The sequence below is a fragment of the Oreochromis niloticus genome, linkage group LG13, assembly GCF_001858045.2.
Source record: "Oreochromis niloticus isolate F11D_XX linkage group LG13, O_niloticus_UMD_NMBU, whole genome shotgun sequence".
NCBI classification, from domain to species: Eukaryota; Metazoa; Chordata; class Actinopteri; order Cichliformes; family Cichlidae; genus Oreochromis; species Oreochromis niloticus.
Window position 1 is genome coordinate 9,343,039 of NC_031978.2, and position 27,462 is coordinate 9,370,500.

The 27,462-nt window shown below is 40.0% G+C and overlaps 2 protein-coding genes across 4 annotated transcripts in view; one reads left to right on the forward strand and one right to left on the reverse strand.

The window, feature by feature from the left end:
* arhgef33 (Rho guanine nucleotide exchange factor (GEF) 33) overlaps window positions 1–9,116 on the forward strand; it is a 53,218-nt gene extending 44,102 nt beyond the window's left edge. For all 3 annotated transcript variants that reach the window (XM_025897540.1, XM_013268433.2, XM_013268434.2), the window contains exons 7-17: window positions 433–559; window positions 1,105–1,237; window positions 4,332–4,439; window positions 4,839–4,931; window positions 5,175–5,323; window positions 5,426–5,515; window positions 5,832–6,010; window positions 7,010–7,470; window positions 7,562–7,786; window positions 7,959–8,098; window positions 8,252–9,116. In XM_025897540.1, coding sequence (XP_025753325.1) covers window positions 433–559; window positions 1,105–1,237; window positions 4,332–4,439; window positions 4,839–4,931; window positions 5,175–5,323; window positions 5,426–5,515; window positions 5,832–6,010; window positions 7,010–7,470; window positions 7,562–7,786; window positions 7,959–8,098; window positions 8,252–8,381 — 1,835 coding nt within the window. In that variant the 3' untranslated portion in view covers window positions 8,382–9,116. The remainder of the gene's footprint in view (window positions 1–432; window positions 560–1,104; window positions 1,238–4,331; window positions 4,440–4,838; window positions 4,932–5,174; window positions 5,324–5,425; window positions 5,516–5,831; window positions 6,011–7,009; window positions 7,471–7,561; window positions 7,787–7,958; window positions 8,099–8,251) is intronic.
* A 917-nt stretch (window positions 9,117–10,033) lies between these two features.
* LOC100707684 (mitogen-activated protein kinase kinase kinase kinase 3) overlaps window positions 10,034–27,462 on the reverse strand; it is a 45,151-nt gene continuing 27,722 nt past the window's right edge. Inside the window, 18 exon segments of the mRNA XM_003438227.5 lie at window positions 10,034–14,721; window positions 15,524–15,579; window positions 16,403–16,473; window positions 16,627–16,719; window positions 16,866–16,934; window positions 17,040–17,211; window positions 17,555–17,658; window positions 17,918–17,976; window positions 18,163–18,280; window positions 18,500–18,560; window positions 18,751–18,830; window positions 18,925–19,009; window positions 19,350–19,391; window positions 19,971–20,077; window positions 21,862–21,897; window positions 21,900–22,062; window positions 22,186–22,237; window positions 25,354–25,428. Of these exon segments, the coding sequence (XP_003438275.3) occupies window positions 14,634–14,721; window positions 15,524–15,579; window positions 16,403–16,473; window positions 16,627–16,719; window positions 16,866–16,934; window positions 17,040–17,211; window positions 17,555–17,658; window positions 17,918–17,976; window positions 18,163–18,280; window positions 18,500–18,560; window positions 18,751–18,830; window positions 18,925–19,009; window positions 19,350–19,391; window positions 19,971–20,077; window positions 21,862–21,897; window positions 21,900–22,062; window positions 22,186–22,237; window positions 25,354–25,428 (1,531 nt within the window). The 3' untranslated portion in view covers window positions 10,034–14,633.

Sequence of the window (27,462 nt, forward strand, 5' to 3'; positions counted from 1 at the left end):
CATATCCATGCACGAACTCACTTAACCACAGTCTCTTTTTACATCCTGAATCATGCATTACTTGGTAGTCAGAGGAAGTTTAAAGGCAGAAGTAGGTGGATTTTACCACCTCCAGACAGAACGATGGGTAGGAGTTTCACCACTCTTGTTAATTTAAGCAAAACTCAGTATATAAATATAATTGTTAAAATGGGATTTTAGTCAACATAGATGACCATATAAAAAGGTGTTTTAACCAGCTTTTGCCTTATGTTTGATGGCAGGTTTTTATAACAGGTGCATATTACAAAAAATACTATACACAGGTAGTAAAGGCCAGCCAATAGCCTGGCCCCCTTTGCAGTTCCCTTTCATAGATATCTGGCTTTTATGGTTTGAGAATAAAGAGGATTATTCTATGAGTTTAAAGTATATTGTGTTCTGTATGTGCAGATAAAAGACAGAGAGCAGCCTTGGAGCTGCTGGAGTCTGAGAGAGTTTACGTGTCCCACCTTTCTCTGCTTCTGAAGGCAAACATCTCCTTCAACGGATCAGAAGCCCTCACTTCCAAAGACAAACGGTAAGCCTGCTGACACCCTAAGATGGCTCGATTCAGACTGATAATTTAAAGTAAATTAAATTAAAGTAGTTTCTTGGAAAGAAGAAATGTCCCAGCCACTACTAACCCCTACCTGATACATACACAGAGACACACAAATCAACACTCGCCAGAATATATTCCTGATCTAATTTGAGTGCTTGCAGTGATGGGTGAACAGGAAATAAACAAATTAAATAAAGGCACATTGTAAACACCAGAGAAGACACTCTGTTAAAGAGACTCCACACAGCTTGTTAATTCAATCACTGCTTAGCTTCAGCACACGTGCTCCCAATGACTAAAAGCGCCAGTGAAATGGTGCCATTGCTGAACTGGGTCAAATGTTATTTGTGAATAATTGCATTTGTTTTAAACTGCTTGTCCTGCTGTCAGATGTCTGCCACACAAGATGGCACACTAACTGACACAAATGCAGGTTTTCTCACGTTTTGTAAGAATGTTGATGTTTATAAGCCAAAAGTGATCTCGATCCTCTTTTCTGCTGCCTTTTTTCCTACTTTTAGTCCATTTCCCAGCTCTCTGAGGTTTCTGATCCAGCAGCACCTTGAGCTCCTTCATACTCTTCAAGAACGTGTGCTCAAATGCCAGTGGCAAGGCATCATGGGAGATATATTCATGAGGCTCACAAGTAAAGAGGTAAACACAGAATTAGAGCGCAAAAACAAATGTGACAGCTTGTCCTTTTTGATGTGAGCACCATCTACTGGTAAATAAAATGAAAGTCTTTGAATTCTTAACATCTTTTAAACCAGCAGGCAGTGAACGCTACATATGCACTCCCTCCATTTTTCTAATAAGGTGTTGATTCAATTTCAGTTATCTGAATCTGTCTTTCCTGGACTTCCTTTTCAGCTTTCTTAGCCTGCTCAGTTTGTTTTTTCTATGCTATGTTTGAAATAATATAGGAATCCTTTAAGTGTATTTAGGCATTTAGAATTGGTCAGGACCTGCAGAAGTTCAAAGAAAGCATCAGACTGGTAAAAAAAAAAGATGATTTATGTGACTTTGAATGTGGTATAGTTGTTGGTGCCAGACAGACTGGTCTGAGTATTTCACAAACTGCTGATCTGCTGTGATTTTCCAACACAATCGTCTCTAGGGTTTAGAGAAAATATCCGGTGAGCAGCATTTCTCTGGGTGAAAATGCCTTGTTGATGTCAGAGGCTAGAGGTGAATGGCCAGACTGCTTTGAGTTGATAAGAAGGATATACTAACTTGTTACAATCAAGATATGCATCTCTGAATGCACAACATATCAAACTTTGAAACAGCAGATGAATATATGGTGGTCTGTCGGTTGAGAATTGGAAAATGAGGCTACAATTTGCATGAGAATACCAAAAATAGACAATAGAAGCCTGGAAAAACATTGCCTGGTCTGATGAGTGTCATGGCTGTGTGCCGGCAGGCAGGAAAAAGGACCCAATATGCAGACTCGTGGAGGCAGAACCTAAATTCAAAGTCCACTACTTTATTGCAGGCATACGTCAAAAACAGAACAAAACTAGGAGGGCTGGAAACTGAACTGGAAACTAAACACACAGGCCAGAATGAGGGTACGACGTGACACTAAGCACGGGGAACACAGGGCTTAGACAAATTTCCCACCTGTGGGACTAATAAAGGCCATCTTATCTTAGATACAAAAGGCAGTAACACGAAAATGAGTAACACAAGGGGAGCACGGCTGGGAGCAATCAAACCTGACGAAACTGAGGGAAGCAAAACAGAATACAATGACCTGAGACACTGACCTTCAAAATAAAACAGGAAACAGACTGGCACAGAACTAAACCCATACTAAACACTAGAAATCAAACCACAAAGAAATCATACAATAACAATACACAAAACGCTGGCTCACTGACCCAGGACCGTGACAGTGAGTCTAAATTGCTGCTGTGTCATTTGGATGTAGGATCAGAATTTGTGGTGAACAATATATATACATGGATCCATCCTTCCTTGTATCAGCTGTTCAGGCTGTTGGTAGTCTGGTAATAGTGTGGGGGATATTTGCTTGGCATACCTTGGGCGATTTAGTACCAACTGAGAATTGTTGCTGACCATGTCCATCCTTTTATGACCAATGTACCATCTTCTTATGGCTGCTTTTATGGATAACGCTCCATCCAGTTTACATTATAGATGAGAAGCTGACAAATGTGCAGTAACTGTGAGATGCTGTCACGTCAATATGGATCAAAACATCTGAGAAATGGTTCCAGCACCTTGTTGAATCTATTCAATGAAGAATTAGGACAGATCTGAAAGCAGCAAAGGGGGCCCATTACTGTCTGGTAACCATTGCTAATACAAAAAAGCCAAAAAAACAGACAAAAAAACCCCTTAATGAGCAGCTGTAAAGCTATAAAAATTTATTACTGAATGTTTAGCTATATTATCAGAGCGAAGACACAGCTGAAAGCCAGAAGCACGTGGTGTCATCTTATTAAAGCCAACTGTGGCCTGCTGGCTGAGTGAGTGGGAGGAAATGCTGTAATTGATTGCAGCCCCCGAAAAGTAACCAACCATAATTGAAAAACAGGGATTTGTGGCGTTTTATGGTGCATTATGGGGCTGCACTTATGGCTGTTTGAAGAAGAAGGAAAATAGAGGCAAAAAGAAACAAAAAGTATGAACAGAAGTTTCTAATCATGAGCTCACATAGTTTTTAACTTTATCTCATTATGTAAAATTATTGCATAGGGTTATTCTGGTTGAATCAAGCTTTTTCTCAACAGGAAACAAAAAAAGGTGGATTTGGTTTTCCAAAAATTGTTCAAAAAATGTATTAAGGACATGATGACAACCATCTGAGGATACAAACTGTTTACACTAATCTGACAGTGAAGGTTGGAAGTGTAAAATGCGCGATGATGGCTTATAAACACATTTGAATTCATATATGTAAAGTGCTTATGTCTTTAGTCTCTTAACTTGTGAATGTAGCTTTCAGCCATTAAAAGATCCAATCATATGGTTTCCAACCTTCTTTGAACACAAGGTCCCCTTCTTGGCAGGTTAATTCCCATCATTCTCCTGGCTTCCAGCTCACACCTACTCTAGAGCAACATGGTTTTTCCACCAACTCCCCCAACCTGTGTGCTGCTATTATCCACCCTCTTCCTGCTACTCTCAGACCAATGAGCATTCTCCAACTGCCCAAGCAGTGAAAACCCCTGCAACAATTTCACCTGAGAACAGTCAGATCTGCCGTCCTGCACTGTTAGGCCAGATCATGGTAATTAGTGGTTTTCCTCACAGAGGTTTCCTTGCATCCATCCTTCTTTCCTTTGTCAGAATATTGTCAGGTGGAAGTATAGTTTATTCCCCAGGTCCACCCTGATATCCCACGCCTGTGCAGTCTGTAGGAGGGTGCCGTTGATCTTCTTGGAGGAGAGTGGTTTTCCTCCCTCCTTGATGAACTGGATTTATGGGATGGGTCTCCCATGAGTCTGATGCTTTTTCTGTTCATCCTGCTCCAGGGTGTCTGTCAGTGCTCTAAAGACTTGGCCGTACTCCCAGCTGTAGCTTCCCTGTGGAGTCTTGCATCCCACGAGTATGTCTCAGCATGACTCTCCTTCAGCACTCTGTCATCCCAATCTGTGCAGATTTGACAGTGCTGGAAGTGTTTCGTGCACTAAATGGAGGTAGAAAGAAATGCAGGTCTCCAGTGTATATAGAGAGCATGCAAACTCAGGCAGTATATCTCTCCTTCTTCCTCCAGAGTGATTTCTTGGACTTTTATGTGTCCTACCTGAAGGAGCTTCCAGACTGTCTGTCAGTTGTCAACATGCTGGCCACCAGCTCCATGAAGTCTTCGGCCTTGCTTGAGGTAACAGAAAAATGTGAAATATGACAGGTTTTGATATTAAATTTAAAAGCACAGAGTGTAAGATGACGGGGCAGAGCAGGGAGGACAGGATGAAAAAGAATACCAGCATACTTCTAAAAACAAATAAATTCTGGAAACTTAAAACAGCTAATATCACAGATCAACCCCAACATATCTGTCGTTTTCTGATTTAACTCTCAGATACTCTCAGAATTGCTTAAATGGAGGTAACTTAAGTATCTGGAAGCCCTGTCAAGTTTCATTTCAAACCTTGTTTTTATATAAAAGCTTCAGACAAATGACGAAATTCACAGTCCTTACACCTGCTGTGTTTTTCCCTTTGATCCTGATTGGTCCATCTGTGCTGCATTGTGCTTGACTGTGTGGTGCTGCTATCAGAGTGACATAACAGGTGATGAGTCCAAACCCTCCCTCTACATTCTGCTGCTTCAGCCAGTTCAGAGGATCCCTGAGTACCTGCTGCTTTTACAGGTTGGATCAACACCACTGCCAGAATTGTCCTTATATGTTCATATCCTGCAACACACAAACTTGATACAAATACGATATCTGAAATCATGCAGAAAAAGGGTATCAGTAAACAGAAACAGAAATAAAACGACAATTAACAACTCAGTATTATTACGACTGAAGATTAAATCTGATGTATGAATATTTCAGTTGTCTGTGTGTGTGTGTGTGTGTGTGTGTGTGTGTGTGTGTGTGTGTGTGTAGGGACTACTGAGGCAGACTGATGCAGAGCATCCAGACTACTATCTGCTGCTGGTGTGCATACAGCAGTTCAGGGCTTTTACTACACAGTACCACCACCTCCTCCAGCACAATCAGGAGCTTCTGCTGCTCAACCGCAAGGAGGTGAAGAGGTCAGGATTACCATCCTTCAAAAAATATCAACTTTAAAACATTAAACAAAACATTTTCAGTGTGAAGGAGCTGAATGTTCTCCGTGCTGTGCACCCCTGCAGGTCTACCATGAAACAGCTGTTAAAGACAGTAGAGAGTGGGATTCAAGCCAGCAACACTGGCTCACCGTACCCTTGCAGCAGTGCAATGCTGTGAGTATTCAGTTTACCGGGCATTTAATGTAGTGTTTACATGACTCAGACATTTCTGTTAGACATGAATATATGAATAAGAGTTAAAGCTCAGTAGATTATTTCTGAAAAGCAACAGACACACAGCCCTGATAGATAAATGCTTAATATTTGTTATTGCTTTCTCATTTAAAAGATATACATATAATAGCAGTTCCATACTTGCCATGTTTTCCTACCAGTCCAGTAACTCCTTTCAGTATTTCTTGATTACTTATGTAAAAAGCTGTCGGGTGCTGCTGTAAACAAAGTTTATTTCTTCATTTCTTCACTGCAGGGAACATGCCAACCAGGTGAGGCGCAGAAAGCAGTGTCTCCTGGAACAGATTCAGTCGCACCGTTTCCAAGATTGGGACCGAGACCAAGAAACTGAAACTCATTGCTATGATGCAGAGTGGCCCTCCCACCTCCCTTTCTTCAGCCATGATCTGGACTCACGGAACCACAAACCAACAGGTCAGCAAAACATTTCAATAAGGGGAGATCATTAGAAGGAACTGAACATGATTTATTGAAATAAAGAATTCCCAGCAGAATGGAAAAGGGCAGGACCCCCCAGAGTACAGATGCTGGCGTAATGAAGATAAGCTGGGGGCTTTGGTGAGGTGGAAATGGGGAGGAGGTGGATTGCACAAAGGAGACTGCAAGAGAGACTGAAAGTTGAGCATTGCAATTTAAAGTACGCAGAGCGGAGGGTGATTGGCTTGAAGAAGAGAAACAGAAAGATGATTGGACTAGAGCAATGATAGTGGAATGGAGTTTTACAGCGTGGGAAAGTGGATGTTTCAAGTTCAATTTGTTTTCTCCCAGCATTCAAATGCAGCCCTTTGGAGCAGGAATTAACACCTTTCCTTTTAGACATCCTCAGACAACACTTCATACTTCATAATGGACTTTTTTTTAAAGGGTAGCTTAGAAAACTTCAGCACACAGGGCCACTATAAAGGATGTTTATCGCACAGGATGCTCTGGTGTCAGCATGCCAACAGACTGGCTTACCACCGTGCACATTTTGAATAAGAAGTACCAATTTCATTAAAAACATGAGTCAAGTAAAATTAAAATCCAGGGCACAATTGAATTAAACTCATCAGTATCTGTCTTATGTCCCAGGTCAACTTTTACATTATATAGTTTTAAATCCATTGTTTGAGGCTTGGTGATTCGGGTTTATATCAATTTTCTGCATGCTACTAACAGAATTTTACAAAGGTACCAGTCGTTTTTTTTTAACCACATCCTCTTTAAGAAAACAGAAATACAAAACCAAAGCAGTATTTGGGCATCTCCTATCACAGTATTTTATTCAGCATCAGACAGATGTTTCCCCCAGAATAATTTTATTTTTGGGGACATGACCAAAATAGCCCAAACTTCCTTTTCCCCCAACTTCTCATTTTGGTTCTTATTTTACATCAGTCAACAATTCAGTGTGGGTTTTTTTTTTGCTTTCAGGTCTTGGCAGCATCCCAGAAAGTGAGTCCTCTGAGAGGTCCATGTTGTGCCAGCATCATCTGCCTCCCAGACCTGCAGAGTTCCGCCAGGTTCAGCCGGGATCTGCTCTGGCAGATGCCCTCGGAGAGTTTCTCCTTCCTCCAGATCCCCCTGGGCTGGAGAACCTCTATGAAGAAGATGGAGGCTCTCTTCGTGACACCTCTATGTTGGACCGCTGTTCTTCTGCCTCTTCTGATTCCTCCATTGACATTGCCTTTGTGAAGTGCCCAAAAGCCCCCCCAGCGTCACATCACGGAATAGCAACAAATGTGTCAACTACCCGTGATGTTTTTGGCAACATAGGAAGCCAAGGGAATGGTTATAGCAAACTGCCCAACCGGGGTTGTGTCTCTCCAGACGAAGCTGTTCTTATGCGTCGCAATCAGCATCGCCCCCTTCAGGCCAGCCAACGTAAGAGCAAGGTGAGTTTATTTACAAGAGATATATAAAAATATTGGAGAATCATTTTTGTAGATGTTCATAATCAACATGTATCTCATCTCTGCTGTTAAGTCACTGAATGGACTGCAACTGGAGAACACAGTGAGTGGTCTGGACAGTGGACCTCTATCAGACCATCTCCAAAGGGTGGGACTGGGCAGCCATGCCAAATTGGAGCGCCAGAGCAGTAAAGGCAGCAAAGGAAGTTCCACCCCCTCCCGTAAGGTCCAGACCCCCTTGGCGAACAGAGCGGACAGTGACAAGCAGAGCCCTGATCTTCATGGACTGCTCAGCATAGTGGGTTTCAGCAAACATCTATTATTAAAGAACTATTATCATGTCTGTACAGGAATTGCCAGTTACATTTTAACAACAAAACCACAGAACCTGACAACATGAAAATCATATTTTTAGTATAATTTCTTAATTTTCTTGGTAAATACTGAAATATTGTTTTCAACCACATCAGGACACGGGAATCCAGTCATGGGGCGATGAGTCCAAGTGGAGGAGTAGGACAGAGGACAGTAACCACACCCCCTTCAGCGAGAGGAGTCGCAAAGACAAAGGAGGCTTTAGGAGCTCTTTCAAGAAACTGTTCAAGAAAAAGTAAGAAAGATAATGTAGCATCATGGAGTTAGACACATGGCTGGTTTGGCACTGCAGTTTCTTTAACTTGAAGAAACAAAGATGCCAAAAAGAAGGCAAGATTGAAAGGAAAAACATGTATTCAGTTTAAACCCTTTTCTTTCCTCCTAACAGAACTAGTGATGAGAAAAAGGAGAAAGGAGGTGAGAAGACACCAGAAAGTCAAAATAATGGTGAATACGAGTCACCAGGGAAAAACCCCAAACTGGTCCAGCTGGAGATGAACCGCGGCACAGCTGTATGAGCACTGCTCTGCAAACAGGCACTGTGACACATGAACAAAGATGCTGTATAATACATGCATGTACATCATACATATATACTAATGAGAGAAAATAGAGGCTGTTTTTCCTTTCTTTAAAACTTATAGATGCTGTATAAACGCTGTACAGATATAAGCAACTGATTTATGTTTTAATGACAAAATCCTTCACACTGAGGGAAATATGATGCGGCTATACAGTAAATATTGAGCTCTTTTGCTAATATTCAGTGTTATTATGTTAAGCTGTAGAGCGACAGACTAGCAAAACGACAGGCAGTAAACAACCTAAATTAAACATGACTCCATGGTTAAAAACAATATAATTTTGTGTCAGTTAACATTTAGATGTGTGATGAATGTAGCCCCACACTGTAAAAAGTCTCACTCCATTTTTTTCCTCTATAAAATGTTCCAGACACATAACGCGTTCCTTTTTTCCGCACCCTGACAAAAAGGTTGTATCACAAGTTTAAACAGTTTCACTCCAGCTCAGCTTTCTTTCTTTCAGTCTTCTTAATGATTTTAAGCAATACCCAGAGTTACATTGTTGCATATACTCAGGAGAACAAATATTAAGCAGGTAAAATTTGTGTATGTTTGTACGTGATTAAACATTTTGCTGAAAGACAATAATTTACATTTTTGTCATTGTGATGATTATTCCAATGAATTGTTTTGTGAAGAAAGAGGAATGTCAGAATTTTGAATAAAGGTCCAGACTGTATATTTTGTGGCTCATTTGGTTCATTTTCCCTAATTTTTTAATTATTAAGATTAAAACACTCAGTCTAAAAATAGAGTAATATCACTCCCAACTTTCTACAACAGTTGGACAATCTCAAACTACGAATGACAAACTTTGGTGACACTAAAAACTAAACACATCCCACGATTCACTATTGCCACCTTTCCAGCAATGATTCTGAAACTTTATTTTTCAGCCATAATGTAGACGTTTTGCTGCTATGCTTGAGGTAACTGGGCCTCATTTACTAATTTACAGCTTGTATGCACCAACCTGTGTGTACAGGCCGCTTACAAAATAATTCCTTGGCACCATTTCGTAAATGCCAGATCTAGATTTGTCTTACGGCAGTGAATGTCTCATCTGGGGCTGACAGATCACACGGTCCTTGCGAACTTCTCTTTTACAACTTCATCACCACGATAATATCAGTTGTACGGAGCTTGATCAAGCCTATATGTTACAAATGATTTACCAACATAGGCATGGTGGTGAGAAAAAAATAGGCCGTTGCACACGCTTCATAAATCCATACTTGCATGCAAACTCGTTTTTGTGCAGGGTACGAATGTTTTCATGCAAATACTGTGGTAAATGAGGCCCAGTCTCCTGTTGCAGGGACCCAGTTTTTGTGCAAGCTTCGCTTGTCCGCCTGATAATTGGGTGAGGTCTAGCATCCTTTATGACTTGTCACAGTATAAATGCCACAGGTGTTTCCAACATTAACAATGGCTCTGTTCTGCTGAGGGTTCCTGGAAAGCTGTTACATGCCACCCAGCCACATTTAACCCCGTCAGCAACACACGTGCCTTTCCTACCACGTCATCGGTGAAAACGACCTTCACTGAATTGTGACCACAAAATGACCACACCAAGACCCAAATGGTTCAGTTCCATCTTTTTAATGTGTTAACCTGTCATCTCATAAATCTGTTACACTTCTGAAACAAAATATAGGCAATTATACAGTATGTAAAACAAACCCATTTTATTTTACACTATATACATTACATAACATATGCATTGCAATATGAAAACAGAAGACAAAGGTGATGAAATAGCCACAGAACAGAGGTGACGTATTGTGTTTTGTTTAAGATAGGGATGAGACCCGGATCAAACGGCTTCGCAAATAACTCAAAACGACTTCTATAAATCTGCTCTGGGCACCAGGCACACCCGGGGGGGGGGGTAATTTCTTCTGTTGGAGAAAACAATCCCCAACTCCAACTACATTAAACGTCCCTGTGACTTATTTTACATGCGATTTGATCCAGGCCCAGTTGAGGTTATAAAACACAGACTTTTAACATTTCAGCAAAAACCCACGAAGGAAGGCCATGTTGGCACCTGCTCTAAGGATTATAGATTACGCTTGTGTGCATGATGGCAGAAAGAAGAAAACAGAGCATCATTCAATCCCACATGAACTTTGTTGTTATGCTAAATAGACAGATTTCCCAAACTTAAATGTTTTTAACAGGAAAGAATAGGCAGAGGTGGTTAGGGGTGCAGGAATAGCTTTCCCCCCCCTTTTTCCAGCCATGTTGAAACATTATAGATGTCGGGTGTGCAGCTAAGAGGATACATAGAAGTGTTAAGCTCTGATATTTAAGAATTATTTGAGATGGATATTTTGAGAAAATCTCACACTGAAAAAGCCATTTTCAGCTAAATGAATTTTGTTCATTTACACACATCAGCTGAAAGGACAGACAGTTAAGAGCAAGTTTAGAGAACATGGTTGAAGACTAACCTTATGTGCTGCTGATGGCTGTCTTTAGTATTAGACTTTTTTTTCTTCTTCTTTTATCTAGATACCACGAGGTAGATTTTCTAAATATGGCCAGAGGAAGTTTCAACAACATATTTTAGCATTACAAAAATGAAGAGTGAAATATTTCCGGAATGCTTGATTCATTTCCCCTCTAAAATAGTACGATTCGCTAAGAGCCTGGTCATGCGGGGTTGATGATGACACTGGCATTTCAATCACTCAAGTGAGGAAAATCAATCAAATTGAATTCATAACTTAAAGGGTAAAAATATGACTATTGTGGCTTAATCTTTTTTAAAATAAGTAACAGAGTTTGGCTTAAATAACTTAATAAAGGACTTGGCTGCAGCTATGAAATGACTCCCAGTCTGTAATAATGGTTGTTGGCAGGAAGCACATGTATTCATTAATGGCTAAATCAATCACCTGGGACACTAATGCACTTTGCAGGCAATTCATAGTAAAATCGATACATGTTATTGTTTGCTGAAAGAAAAAGGGAAGAGCATTTCTGTTCTCACGCCGAGTTCAACCTTTCTGCACTTGATCCTGTTGCTTTACAGCGAACTGGAGTCTAGTAAGTTGATTCCAAATGTATCCACAAATACATCTGATGAAAACTTTATGAATAGTTTGTGTGGTTTTACTCTTTACAGGTAATAACACATAGTTGTGGTAAACTTTCAACTGTCAGTCCCAAAGAATGGCAAGATTTCTCTTTAATCAGACTTGTGACAGATGAAATCAATTCCCCTGAACATTTAAAAGACAATGCTGCAGCCGCTCCTGTGCCTCATCTCTGGGACAGAGATGCACTACAAACCACAAGGTTGCTGAAGCAGGATTTGCAGCCTGTAATAAATTTTATTTTCAATTTTCAGTGTCACGCGTTGATCTGATAAAGAGTTGCTTGTATTCATTTTGATCAATTTACTGCATTTTTTAAATTATTTGCTTTAGTCTATAAATATGGGGAAAAAAAAATTCGGAGATAAGCTTTGAGAACGTGAACCATTCGATAGGCAAATGTCTCAGATTTCAGGATTACGCATGGTATCTCAGGTTCATCTACACTGGTGTCCTCAGAAGGAACCTCTAGTGTCACAGCTTGGAAAACTAAATGGTAGTGTACTGCCACACATAGACTCTCCTACACATCCGACAGTGCGCATCTACATGCATGTAGTGTGAGCTCTCATACAGATGTGGGTCTTAAAAAAAAAAAGTCACAACTGATAATGAAAACTTCTGCAAATATTTCTCAGGAATACAGGAAAAAAAAGGTGTTACGCAGAAATTTCTACTAATGAGTCTGACTCGATTTTTGAGCAAGCCTTTGCACCACATTTAAACCAGCAAACCATTATTTCATAATGCTACAGGCTACACCACTCAATACCACAATATGGAGAGTAATATATTTGGATGTGGATGCACTGTTAACACCACATACATGTTATTGCATTATTTCACTGAGGACAAATAATGGTAACCCACCACTGTTTATTGTTCAGTGTAGTGAAATGTACTATGTTTAGAGTTGCCTGTGTTACACCGGTGGCTCACTGGTTGGAAATCACTTGGTTGCTAGCGACTGCAGACTGTTGCTAGCTGAGACTGGTTACAAATAGGGTGCTGCACAAAAAAACCGTCTTGTGATTGCTTTTGGTTGCTAGTACACCGCTGCAGTCAGCCATAGTTCGGATGGTAGATGCAGATTTGTGGACAAACATAAATTAAGTTGTGCTTCATCGCAGCAAACAGCATTTTTTAAAGGAGGCAACTATTACTTTTATACCCAGATTTAAGCCTGCACACTGAATCAAACTAAACATTCAACAACTAATTTTTCTGCTCAGGAATGTGAGCAAATAACTGTAACAGTTTTTATTATATATTTATAAACCTTACATTGGGTGGTGGTCTAATAAATCCGTAAAAGCGCTGTACTTCTTTGTGACCAGTTTCACCTAGCAACCAACAACCACTAATTAACTGGTCAGACAACACTAGGGCTAACTTTTCTCTAGTGACCAGCGGTTGCCAGTGGGTCGCTGTTCAGTCTCTGTGTGACTTTTGCCCTTTTAGAAACTGAACGGCTGTGGAAAACTGTGGAACACAGGCTGGCTGCAGATGATTCAGGTCTGCATTTTACTTTGTAAACACATCATTTCTGTCCAATGGGCTAAAAGCTAATTAGATTTCAGCCTAACCAGATATAATTAAATGGTTTTATTTCTGTATATCCAGCTTTTCTTTTGTATTTTCTTATCTGCTGATGCTTTATTTTTTTTTATTTTTTTTGGAATATGGCCAGAAACTTGTCACTTGTTAAAGACCAGATCTGTACATGACACTCTTATATGTGCATATTCTATGTCTACGCACACAGACGCGCACACACATACACACTGTGCATACACACACACAAGGTCATATATTATAATGACATCACATTTGTTTATGAAATACATTTTTCTCTGTGCAAATTTGTAACACCAGTGGTTCAATAAAAATAGCAAAAAAATATATATTGCTAAAGAATAAACAAAGATTTCTGATTAAAAAATAAAAGAAGAAACAAAATGAAATGAGCAGAAATGATCATTTTCGTCCACCCTGATGACGGTCACGTGATGAAAACAAGCAGGAAGTTATGACAGCGACGCGCTGAGAGTGAAAAATGGCCAATCGGTGTCCTGTGTTTGCTCAATTTGATCCTGAGGTCCACGCCATGAGTTTACTAAAGATGTTCGCCTGTGAGACTGCAGGAGTGTTTATTTCATGACTTTAGTCACATGATCAAGGAGCTAGGAAGTGAATTTACTGTTGCAATGTGCCTATTTGTCTCTCTTTTCGTCTCCACAGTTGTACAGACCAACTATACACACACCTATCTACACAACCCTTTTAGTGTTCGTCTCTGTCAAAAATAATACTACACTTATATTTACAACAATTAAATAGAGGTCAATTAAGCACTTGTGTGGTGACGAGTATTGGAATTTGATGCTAGCGAAAGTGGCAAAGCTTTTTAGTTGGTTTTCTCTTTTTTTTATTTTTTAAAAAGACAACAAATAAAAACAGGAAAGTCATCCTGGTTGTTAAGAGCATGTCATGCCAAAATAAATAAAGGTGTGGTTTAAAAAAAAAGGGACAAGTAAGGAAAAAAGGAAGGAGGAGCAATGAAGAAGAAGGGTAGGTTTTCTGTGCAAGATGGCCCTTCTGTGAAGCTTTAGCGCAAACAGCAGTAGCAGTAGTGTTAGTAGCATATGTAGAAGTAGTAGTAGTAGAAGTAGTGTTGGAGTCAAATTTCCGTGCTAGACATTGTTCCCAGTGTGATGTATCCAGGGTAGAGGGAAGGGGCCAGAGATTCAGCTGGCTATCCCGACCTAAAGCGGCCTCAGGTCAAGAGTTTTAAAACCCTGACCCTGTCAGAAACGGGTCTACAACCCACTGCTCTAACGCCACACGCACACTTCACATACACATAACACTGCAGTTCTTTATAAAACGCTGCAACTGGGACTCCGCATGTGCACTGATGAACATCTCCCAGACACACTGCTAGTCGGGCCAGGTGAGAAGATGAAGGCGGGGTGGGATAAAAGTGGAGTTGGGATGAGTGTGTCGCTTACTCCCTTTCCTGTACTAAAGCTGGGGTGTCTACAGAGCGTGTTTTATGTGCACGTATGTTAGTGTGCCTGTCTCAGTAGCTGTTTTCATGGCCTGCCAGGATGTAGAGGTTGCTGTGGGCTGTAGGGTTGTCCGTAGGCCTGCTTTCCAGCACCACCACCCTGCAACACAAAACACACACGGATACAAAACACGCACACACACAACATCTAGTTTAGTTTCAAGTCAAGGTAGCAAAACAATTCACCCTTTCCCAGACGAAAGAAGAGCCCAGCTGGATTTTCAGCGTGTTAAAAAAAACAAAACAAAAAAAAACAGGACATGGTCCAAGTTTGTAAAAACCCTGTTATTTGGAAAAAGGCAGTAGAGAAACATGACTTACTCTGAAGCTAAGAGTACTCTCCTAACCCAGAGAAAAACTGTGAGAAAGCTGTTAGTACTCTTTCAGAGCAACCCAAAGAATCACACATCACAACTTGAAGATACTCAGCCTCAGTAATGAGAAAACAGACACCAAAATGATCCAGCCTCTACACAAGTACGTCTATTTTGGCATTTTGTCGAGGGTCTACAACCCCAGCATTAAACTGAAAGAACTTATGGCATCTGACAGTTTAAGCAGGAAGGAATCAGACTGGATATAATTTTGTTGTCTCTTTTCTCATCATTTAATCAAAAAATGTTCCCATATTTTCTCTCTCTGAATTTTCCTGATCGACATCATCTGGCATTAAGCAGGATTTGAAAGTTCCGATAGAAAGAGGCAGAAGTTTTGGGCCGTCTGTGGCCAGCGACCCGTGAGTGTACCTGGGAAGTTTGAGGCCTTTTTCCTCAGCCTCTTGCTTGTCTTGTCTTTAGTGGTGAGACATTAAAGAGAGTGTTAACAGAGACCTAAATGTGTGTCCATGTGTGTGTGACAGGTATGAAACTGTAAGGAAATGCTGACAGGCAAGTGTTTCTCACCTGTCTGATCCCAGTAGTCTGAAGATGCGTGTGTTGTCTGAGATCTCCTGAGTGATCTGATGAAAGAAAGCAGAAGAGGTGCTAAATGGTGCCGTAAAATACTGATGATCTGACTGAGATGTCTCATCAGACTTTTGCCAAATACTCACTAATGATTTAATATAAAGGATTAAGATTTTAATAACTGATCTTAAAGACATTTTGCACATGAATAGTGCTAATAAAAACCCACAGAGGCTGACAATGACCACTGATTATTCTTACAGACTTATACAAAATTAAACAAGAGACAAAACATTGCAACAGGTTAAAGTGGCGACAGCTTCAGTGAACGCAGTAGGAGAGCTTGGACCTGGAAGCAGGGCTGATGCGTCATTGCTTAACAGGTGGATAGTCAGAGTGAAACGTTTTGACATCCTGGTTTGCAACCATGTAAGAATGTGTAATTATGATGCATGCTCAATCACCCAGGTAAGTAAATCCCCAAAAGCTGATTCTGTTCATCTGGACGTAGCGTTTTCAGTGGGAGAAACATTTTATCACTTGGATGAGTGACAAAACGTTTCTCTGACTGAAAATGCTACGTCAGATAAACAGAATCAGCTTTTGGGAATGTGTAATTAATGTGTAATGATACTATCCATAAGGCCACATAAATATGGGGTAGAAATGGAAACTGTTACACTGGGTTACACTTCCCTTGAATTACTGTGATGTGATTTTTTGAGGCTATATTGACCACCCACAGTAAGGAGCAAAATCATAGTAAAGTAAGATTAAATAAGACACCCTGATGCTGCGGACTGAACATTATTACAGCGCACAGAGGCCACCCGAAGAGCGTGTTTTACTCTTAAACATGCTCAGTATGAATCTTACCTCATTAGTCTTGAAACTCCGTCCCTGCATGCCATGTCTCCAGAAGGCCAATACACTGTCTTGGAGGCAAACTGGATAAAAAAAACAGGAAGAAAAAAGACCCCAAGGAAAAACAATATGGATTAAGATTTGTTTACAGATTAACAGTAACAAACCCACTAGAAGATATCCATGTCAATGTCAATTTTTTTATGAGAACATTAGGTCTTTCTGTTTTTGTTTACCGATGTTTTCAATCTGGAAGTTGAAGGTGAGCTCGGCTGACAACTTTCTGCTGGATTTCAACCGACCCTGGAGATTCACTATCTTTATACACCCTGTAGTAGGAAAAACAAAAAAGAGAGAGGAAACAGCTTAGTAAAACAAATAAAATAAGTGTAAATAACTTCTAAATCTGAACCTGAAAAGATCCAACTACACAGTGTAAATGGGTAAGATGAGTAAAAATCTATTAGTGACTCACTGTCGAGGCAGACTAGGATCGTGTCTCTCTCTAGCTGAGTGACATGGATCACACATGTCTGTGGGGTTTCTGCAGAGGAGGAAAAAAGGCAGAGGATTACTTCGGCTCCCGTGCTGTTCCCACCAAAGAAAACTGTTATTGGTTTAACTTGACAGAGCCGGGCGGTGTTCTCACCTGCTTCTGTGAACCAGGAGGAGGTAGAGTTGGGATTGACTGTGCCAAATCGGACCACCTGGTTGAGTTCAGTTCCTTTACTGACTGCGACACAGATGAGCGGGTAGGTCTGTTCAGGGACCACCAACATTTCAAAGACCTCCAACGGACATGGCAGTGGGAAGTCAATAGTCTGTTACATAGAAAAGGAAGAAAAGTTTAGAAAGTGATGTGCTGTGTTATAGATATAATCATATAATCATTTGACTGGAATCAGCTGAGCCATTTGCTGACTGACTGGTACTAATATCAGCTGATCTGCTAGGATTGCAGAACTTGTGGCCTGGCAAAATTAACGCCGTGCTTGGTCTTTTCAAACTTTTGATCTTAAAAAAAAACTGCTAGCATTATGGAAAAATTTCTTGTGTGTGCAAATATTTATTTTCTTTTTTGTAACTGTGTAATAAAACGTGCTTAGGAAAGGAGCTTAAATGAAATGAAAATTATCTTGATTTTTGGGGAGATTCAAAACTGACCTTGATGAGCATGAACTTCTGCATCGACTCCACCCACTCCAGCAGCATGACACTTGACTGGAAGGCTCCACACAGGTACTTATGACCTGTGTATGGGTTACGAACTGCACAAAAACAACACGAGCCATGAATACATTCGCATTTTTCCTCTTTGCACAAAAATTATAATTCAGTGCTATTTTTTGTTCTGCACAAACACCACACAGGACATTACAAGATAACACGAGTTAGTTTCATGCAACTAGTCCGAATTTGATACAGTTAAATAAAGTTAGTCGCAGAACATAATTAAAAAACAAAAACAAGAAAATGGGCCGGTGTTCGACAAAAGAAAATGTAAAATCAGCATTTACAGAAACTCACCTACGCAGCACTTTTGGCACCCTTTAGTCTCTGGAATCTTATTGGACACAGCAAACTTCCTATAACCAGATTAATAAAGAAATATGATCCAAATATAGCGCTGAACTGGTACAAACTTCTGGTTTTATTGAAAACATATTTAAAAATAAGCAGGAGTGACATTTAATTTATGTAGGGGGAAAAAACTACAAGGCAACAGAGGCCATAAATATTTCACAGCTTAGATTTTCTAGTTGTAGAGTTACCTGGGAATGATCTTATCAGGAAGCTTGTGTGTGGGAATGGCTACTGGTAACTTCTGTAACTGTCTGGCCTGTTCAAACATACCGCTTAGACTATGGGAGTACAGCTGAGAGGCTTTTCCTGCAATGAAACAGGATATAGAAGAAACAGTTAAAAGGAAATAATAGTATTGACCTATGATACAAGCTATAAAACCATATTTGAAGAAATAAAACACATTGTATCAAAAATCATGCACTGATGATCCAATCCAAGAACAATTTCAGAGACAAATGGGTGAAAGTAAAAAGGGCAGTCAAGTGCCACAAACTTCTATCAAAACGATGTGCGACAACTCACCAGATATGGAAAGAAGACAATTGTTCATGACATATAACCAGGTACACCGCCGAGGGAAGAGCTGCAGGTGGACACAAAGTAATCTGAGCATCTCAGTGTGCCAGAACATTTAAAACAATCTGATTCAAAGACCAGTTTTATATTTACTAATCGAACACTGGACTATCTCACATGTATAACATTACAATTAATATACCCTGTTTTCAGAAAGTATATAACACTATGTTAAATTATCCGATTTCTAGTCTCACCTGTTCCATCGTTGTCTCATGTAGCTCATTGAGGTTTAATGTGTAGATTCCCTCTTCTGCTCCGAATATCAAATACTGGTCTGAAACGCACAAAAGAGCATTTTATCTGTGCTTAATGAAAAGTGAAAACAACACCTGTAAAATAAACTTTAATAGTGCTTTCCTGTTGGTTACCTCTGGTGTCAGGGTTGATCCACGAAGTGGCACAGTGGATCTTGAGGGGACAGCCGTTGAACACCTTGGAGAAACACGCACCCATCTGGAAACGGGAGAAGAAGAAAGAAGTTCAAGATTTTCTTTTTTTAATTTAAAGGATTTGGAGACCCTGTTATTTAAATGCCTTTAGTGAGACACTCCGCACTAAAAAGTCATATTTTACAATGCTTATGTATTTGTTTTCCATTGTTTTCCAAATGAGTAAATTAATTTAATTTAATGTTTTGGACATAAACAACTTAAAGCTTTTGTATACGAACAAAAAGGTCTGAATATTAAGATCCTGCAATGCCAAGAAGTCTTTACAACACTAATCCAATTAACTCAACTACATTACTTTCTCTTAAAAACAAACAAACGAAGCAAAAAAGACTAATACTTACATGGACTTTGGGTGTTGGGGGGAGACCATTACTGATTGGCTTCTAAGGAAGAGACAAACACACATTTAAAACATCAATAATACAATGACTGGATGATATATACGAACATAACAACCTGTATATATAAAATGTATTCTCCCAGCAGATAGTCTATAGTGCACTTAAAACATGCTGTAAATAAAAGAATTGTAGCTGAATTAGCTCACTAAGCTATTAGTCATAGTTTGAAGTACACCCATCTGGTGCTTCTGTTTGACAAGTATGTAGATGAAGCTATCTAAGTGCATAACTTCTCCTACAGCACTCCTCTAAGCTTTCTCAAGGGTTGAACATTATGGAATTTATTTTTCCCGTGATTTATAATCCATTACTGACTTGGGAGATGCCCAAATTCCACTTCTTTACAAAACAGTGATGATCAGCAAGAGCTCTGACAGCAACAAAGGTCATGATCCTTCACTGGCTTTGCACTGACAAAAACACTACCCAATACATTTCACCTGACTTGGCCTTTCCTCTCCACACAGTGTTATGCCGATTATTAATAATTTTAACAATGGCAGCACTCTGCATCCTCCCTCAAGACCTCTGTGGGTCCTGGAGCCACTCCTGCATGCTTACCGGAACATCCTTCTTGTCTTTCCGTATGGGGACACTAGGTGGCATGGTGGACTGCCTCTCTGCTGGGGAGGCCCTCTCGCCATTGTGGGGAGAGTTCAGCCCATTACCTACAACAACGACAACAACAACAACAACAACAACAACAACAAGAGACACAACTTAGTGTGCTTGAGTCACACAGGAAACAGAGAGAGCAGGTAAGAGACAGAGAGACTGTGTGTGCGCATGTGAAGCTTTGAAAACAAAGAGAGCCAAAATAAACATGACGCATCTACAAAAACACTGGATTCAATGAGAACAATTTCATTTATAAGACTGAAGACAGCGAGGAGTGTTAATATTAAAGAGTAAACAAAAACAAGCTATTGGGAGCAGAGAGAGAGGGGGGAGGAGGGAAGGAGCAGGCCAGCAGGAAGAAAACAGAGGATCAAATATGGTCATGACCGAGGGGGAGTGTGAATGCACCACAAACTGAAGTCAATTATTGATCAGTTTCTCTCCTTTACTACCACAGCAAGTAACCAGCGAATGACAGCTAGTAAACGGCAAAAACATTTGAGCTACGCACAGAATGTTGCTTCCTGTCGTGATTAGAGCCATAACCATATCGTCAAAGACAGTTCAACTTTCACCTGAGCGTGCCTACACGATCATTCCAGCTTGACTGTGTAATTGCACACTATGTTTTCAATCTACTGAACTGTTATTATTTCCAACACACCACAGTTAATCTCTCTTCTACCATATACTGCTTATTAAATGTAACTTCTTACTGTAAAAGCTTCCAAAGCGCAATCAAAAAACTAGAGAAACTTTTTTTTAAAAAATATACAGGATCTACATTCTCTGTGCAAAAATAATATTCAAAGAAGCATATCCCTGTCGATAATTCAGTCCTGAGATTAGGTCATAGGTAGCAGCAAATTTTAATTGCCCCGCTTATCCACTTCCAAGTCCAAGTCCACTTCCGAGTAACACAATAATAATAATAAAATAATTTAAAAAAACCAGAGCATGACTGAGATACCCGAAATGCTCAACAACAATGCAAATATTTAAAAGGCACGCTAGAATGGGGATTTAATCACTTGCCTAAAGTATAAAACTGGATTACAAACTTTCTTTTATAAAATTTGGCATTTCTGTTACTGTTTAGTAAGTTCAGTTATAATTTAAATTTGGCATCTGTAAACTAGCAAAAAGAAACATGAAACAGCAAATTTAACTAAATAAACCACTTCATTGTCAGAATGTCTACAACGGCATATTAGGGCCACTAAAGGCCAAAAAACCCCTTTAACCTCCACTGACCCTAACAGGCCGTTTTAGAAAGTGAGAGCTGACAATGCACAGAATTTTTTGTTAAAGAATCAAAACTGGACCAGTCAGCCAGGACTATGTTTTCTCCTCTTCCTTTGTCCTAAGAAGCGAGGGGGAGTGGTATAGTAGCATTTGATTGTTTGGATACAGGATTGGATGAACCAATCAGTCTTCACAAAAATGACTTTAGAGACAAACAATCATGTTGAGCGTGAGTTGATGAACGGAAGAAACAAAGCAAATAAAAACTTTTTAAAAAAAGCATTACTGTTAATGGAATCATGGAACAAATAAATCAGACTACAAGGAGAGACTAATGGAAGACCACACAACCAATCGCAGGGGACGACAGGGTCTGCGGACACTACCCAGCTACCAAATCAGCTGCTCTTACTCTCTTTCTTTTCCTCCTGTTTTTCCTGCTCCTCTTTCACCTCCTTGAGAACCTCCCACGCCTCTTCCAGCTCCTCCTCTGTGTGAGGCGTGTGGAGCCACTCCCAGAAATGCCTAAAGCTCCCATCATCCTCTGTGGCAGAGTTTTCGACGTCTTTGAGCTTCGGGCTCTCGTTACCTAGGCTACTGCGGCGGTGGGGCGGCAGCTTCGGGGCGGGGGACGCGGGGGGACATAGGAGGCGGGCTTGGCGGGGCTCGGCGTCTCTGGCACTGGGCAGCGCTTGATGGTCCCTCCCCCTCCACCGTCATCTTCACTGTGTGAGTGGCTGTCGTCATGTTTTTGATCCGTCTGATTATGGGGTGAGGACATGGATTTGGGCTTAAGAAGAAGGAGAAGAAGAAAAAAGACTGTATAAGAAATCAGTTACTTTTTTCATATTCTGAGCACTAAAATTCCTACTAGTTCAAAAATTCTGCTAACTACAGACACAGTTTTTCCTACCTTAGGAGGAAGTGGGGGTGGGACCCTTGGCCTCATGATGGTGCCTGATTTACTGAAGAATAAGAGGGAAAAATCTGTGACAAGATACTCAAGACAGCTGCAGTTTCTTACAACCAGGAAATATATGGGAAACAATAAGTATATGTTAGAATGTTAGCACTGAAACTATGGTTTAACTTGCCATTTTTAAGCTATTTATAAGCTAAGTTATTACATTCAATGCATAATTAGAATCCATAGTTTGTCTTAAAAAACAAACAAACCCAACAATTTCACTTATATGATTGGAAACAGAAAATAAAATCAGATCAGACGATTTGTAATATTTTGCGGACTCACTGAATGTGAAAGCAAAGGCTCAAATAACAGGTTTAACCACAATCCAATGCCACTTACACAGAAACTGATATAACAGAACTGTCATGAAAGGTTAACCACGAAATATAAACTGAGACAAGAACTTTAGACAACAGTAAAACAAAGAAGGCTCAGTATGTGGAAAGTCTCTGAATAGATAGCGCTGATACTGACTAACTTTTAATAATATTTTAGTAAAAGTATGACTTTTAAAATAAAAATTTATATTTAGTGTAAATAAATTAGAGTTTGCGTCTTGCTCTCATTTAAAGCACCTCTTAAAATCTTTAAAAAAAAGAGAAGAAATAGAAGAGTAATTGTAATTATGCCTTCCGACCAGCACAATATTCAGAGACTTTATCCATGACATTTTATAAATGTTGTAGTTAAGTTATGGACAAGAACCAATCACAGCACACAAATCAAAATGGAGAGAGGCTGGGAGCCAATCACAGTAAAAATGAAGATGAGGGTACCAAGAAAAGATGTTGCAGTGATTAAGCTGAGTGGGAGACACAGAAAAAGATTACCCCCCTTAAAGAAGCTTAAAGTGTAAACTTTATCAGTACAAAACTAATCTGTGACTGAGATAGTTTACACATTCACTTAAGGGTTCTTATAAAGGTGGTAAGCCACGCATGGGTGCAGCAAGTACAAAAGCATCTCTAAAGAAAGCAGGAAGATTTGTATCACAGCACTCTTTGCATCTACTGATGCTAAACACAAGGCTGGTGATAAGGATTATGTAAGCCCGTAACCACCACTTAAAAAAGTATCCAAAACTCGAAATTTCGAGTTATTTTCCCGAAATTTCGACTTATCAACTCGAAATTTTGAGAAAATTAACTCGAGTAAATTTCGGGGTTAGCTCTACCAATCAGTAATCTACATGAATGATGTCATTTTCTTGTACCGGGAAGAATATGGCGCAGAGGAATGCGCACTCAAAACCTGATCGCCAACAAACTAGTGCTTTCGAGAGTACACCTGCTGATAGTAACGCCATGTGATTCAGCTAATAACACAAGGATTTCATCATTTGTGAAGCCACGCTGCAAATACTCAGCAATTTGTGCATTCATGACAGGCTGTAATACTGGTAGCTTAGCTGTAGCATTTGTAGCTAAGGGCTTCAGCTTCCGGGTAACAAGGAAATTATGTCATTCGCGTAGATTACTGATTAGCAGCGCTACTTTTCTTGAAATTTCGAGTTAATAAGTCGAAATTACGAGTTATGAATATGAATTTTTGATACCTACACTAAATATTTTCAAAATTTAGTGTCTATGTAATCTAAATGCTCCTAACTTTAACTTTTATTCAGTAACTAAGTTAATTTAGGGACCATCCGTTGGTTGTCAAGTCTGGATGTGAAGACTTAAGCTGAGTGTTTTCGTGATCAGCATCAGTTTGTGTCCTCAAACTAAACTGGAGACTGAGAAACCAATGGACACTGTATGCTCACTGGCTACAGACTTGTCAATGACAAGCACACCCAAGTTTATCATCCTTTCTCACACTAAAATGCTAATAAATTAACATCATACTTAATCAGTGAAACTTAATAAAGCTTCATCAAGTCTCCACCAAAATATTGTCTAATGTCTCAAAGCAAAGGAGTCAAACGTGTTATTTTTCCATAGATTTGTATAAAACTGGAAGCCCTTTTTGGAACCAGAAGAGTCTCAGCAGAGTGCAGGTTTAAGTCGTTTCTGCACTGGCTACACTTTCTTTCTCTATATTGTTTACACAGAGTCTGAGGGACTAAATATTTTGTTCCTTTGTCTGGAGGAAATTTCCTTTTTTGTTTGGCAGGAAGATTTTGTCTTCTATTGTTCTTAAATACCTTTAAAAAAAAAAACCCTTGAGAGAAAAAAATCCTCCCCCCCCTCCCCCCAACGCAACACAACAGTAACTACAAAAGCTAGAAAACTGCTACAGCACAACAGGTTGCAGCCACTTTAGGAATTCAGGTTATTTTCATTTGTGCAATCACAGCACTGTGTGTTGTGGATATGACTTGAAGGGAAAATCCTATAATATAAAGCACAAAAGGCCTCTCTGACTGTGGTGGAAAATATCTGTCTAGAAAAAAGGAAAAAAAAAAGACTCTGGCCTGCCGCAGACATTTGGCGTTTACACTGAGGGGAGAGGCTGGATGCCAGATCTCCAGTTTTATAGGGGCAAGATAAGACAGAAGGCAGTGTGAGTACTCTCTCTCTCTCTCACACACACACACACACACACACACACACACACACACACACACACACACACACATATACACACACAGAGCAAGAAGGCACACAGATGGCGAAGCCAGTGAAGAACAAAACAAGACAACGGCACACAAGAGGACAAGGTCATGAGCATCAGTTATCTAAAGAATGAAACTGAACTCAGGCTCAACGATCCATAGAGAACATGTCAAATCTTTAACTATAAAGTATATTTTAATGCTGTGTTGTTTGCGTGACACCTACACTTCTCCATTTATTACATTTCTACTACTGAAAGAATATATGAGGAAATATCAATAGCCTCTTGGTGAACATTTAGGGTTAGGGTTACTGTTAGTAGCTTTAAGAAAGCGTGGAAAACACAAAGGCAGCAGGCACACACACAAACAGGTGGCGTATGTGGCGTGATGGTGGGGTGTGCTCCATAAAGATGTGTGGATGAAACTGGCAAAGGTAGGAAGCCTTAACTCCTTTTCTTCCTTCTCAGTCTTTCCTCTGAAACAAGTGAGGGAAAGATGGGAAAAGAAGGATTTGGAGAGGCTTCCAGTTCTAAGACTGAGAGGGAACTTACTGAGTGTGAGTTTCATCATCATCTGCACCATCATCATCCTCATCCTCATCATCCCCTAAGCGTGCCACATGGCCCCTGGGAGAGGAGGTGAAGACAGGAAGGGGGGGGCGGGGAAAGAAAGGACAAAGGAGGAGTGGGAGAGGGGGCATAAGGAGGAGTGATCAGGGGAGAAAGGGAGCAAGCAAAGGAGATAGGGGATGACAGAAAGCGGAGGCAGAAGAGGACAGAGGAAGAAGGGGGAAGGGGAGGGAAAGCTGAGTGAAGCTTGGTTCACAAACTACTTCTGAACTCCTGACCCTGTGCAGATCTGAAAGGACTGAATAGGTTCAAATAAAAGCATGACCCAGTTTTTACTGTGATCCACAAAAATCTGCAAAATGACTCATCTGAAGAACCAGGAGAAACGGTCTGAGGGCTAATTACTTCCACAACCAGACACTTCCAAACCCAGCGGCCCAGTTTGAACCATTAAGTCCTTATAGATCTACACACGTCAACAGTAAGCTTAACCTTTTAAATCATATTATATATTATATTATATCAAATCCTCAAATACTGGTAAAAATTCTTTCATTATCCCAAGGACAGAGAAACCCGGTCTTTGTTTGAAACTCTCTCAATCCTAATGTTTTACATATCAAGAGATAATAAAAATAATTTGGCCCTTAGCATGTCTTAAAAATGGGTAAATATAACCTCTGATGAACAACAACACGTAACATATTATATCATGTCATAATTTTAATACAAAATAAGGCAAAATACCAAAGCAGTATGTGAAAGACTAAGTAGTCCATTACTGCTTCCACAACAATTAAAAGAGTGTAGGTGCTACTAATCAAATGCACTTGAATATATGATGATAAGCAAGTGTGAGCACCTTCAAAAAAGTAAACGTTTAAAAGCTTGCTAATCGTGCCAGGAGTGGATACCCCAGCAGGTTCACCCAAAGCTCAGATCATGCAAGGCTCAGAGAAACTGCAAGAAACCCCAAGAGCTTCACCTCAGGCTCTACAGCACTCAGCCTGCATGTTAAACATCAAAAGTTCATAACACTACAATCACGAAAAGACTGCTCAAGTGTTGCTTGTTTGAAAATGTTACCAGGAGAAAACCTCTTCTTTCTCCTGGCAAAAAACCTCCAAAACAAAAATACAGCTTAGGTTTGCAAATTTGCATCTGAACAAACCACAAGACTTCTCAACCAATTTTCTTTGGACAGATGGGACCAAAGTGTAGATGTCTGGCCATAACGCACAGCTCCACATTTGGAGAGATAAAAACAAAACAAAAAATAAAGAAACACATGACTTCAACGCAACGCATAAAAACTTCCATGCCCAATGATGACCTGGGCTTATTTTGCAGCCAGAGGACCTGGGCATCTTGCAGTCATTGAGCCAACCATGAACTCATTGGTATGCCAAAGGATTTTAGAATCAAATATGGTAAAGCTTGGCCACAATTAGGTCAAAAAACAGGACAGTGATCCCAAGCACAGAAGCATGACTAAAAAACAGAATCAAGGTGTTGCAATGACCCAGTGAAAGTCCAATCCTGACTGAAAAGCTGTGGTAGAACCTTAAGATAATAATATGAACTTAACAGTGGCCACAATGATGTGAGAGACTGATGAAGTCATACAGAAAACAACTGCTTCAAGTTATTGGTGGTAAAGGTGGCTCTAGATGGGGCGCACTTAGTGTTTCACGCACTTCCTCTGGTTTTTAACTTAGTTTTTGTTAAATAAATAATGACACATCATACATCATGTGTTGCTGTTCATCAATTTAAAACATCTGATAAGGACTAGATTATTTTTCATATTTATTTAACGTGACTATACATGTAAAAACCTCAGAGATGTAAAGTAACACTTTGTTCCCTAAAGGAGACAAAAAGACAGAAAACCTGGACGTGTTCAGCTCCAAGTAAAGCCACAACATTTTGTAGCCTTAGAAGTTTTAGCCTAGAGACAATAATGCCAACTAGTTCCTGCAGGAAAGCAACCATCCAGCAGACTTGCTATTAAGATTTGCTGTTTAACATCTAAGGGAAATATTTAAGACAACTTTGACCCCGATGCCTATTAATATACAAGCTAATCTA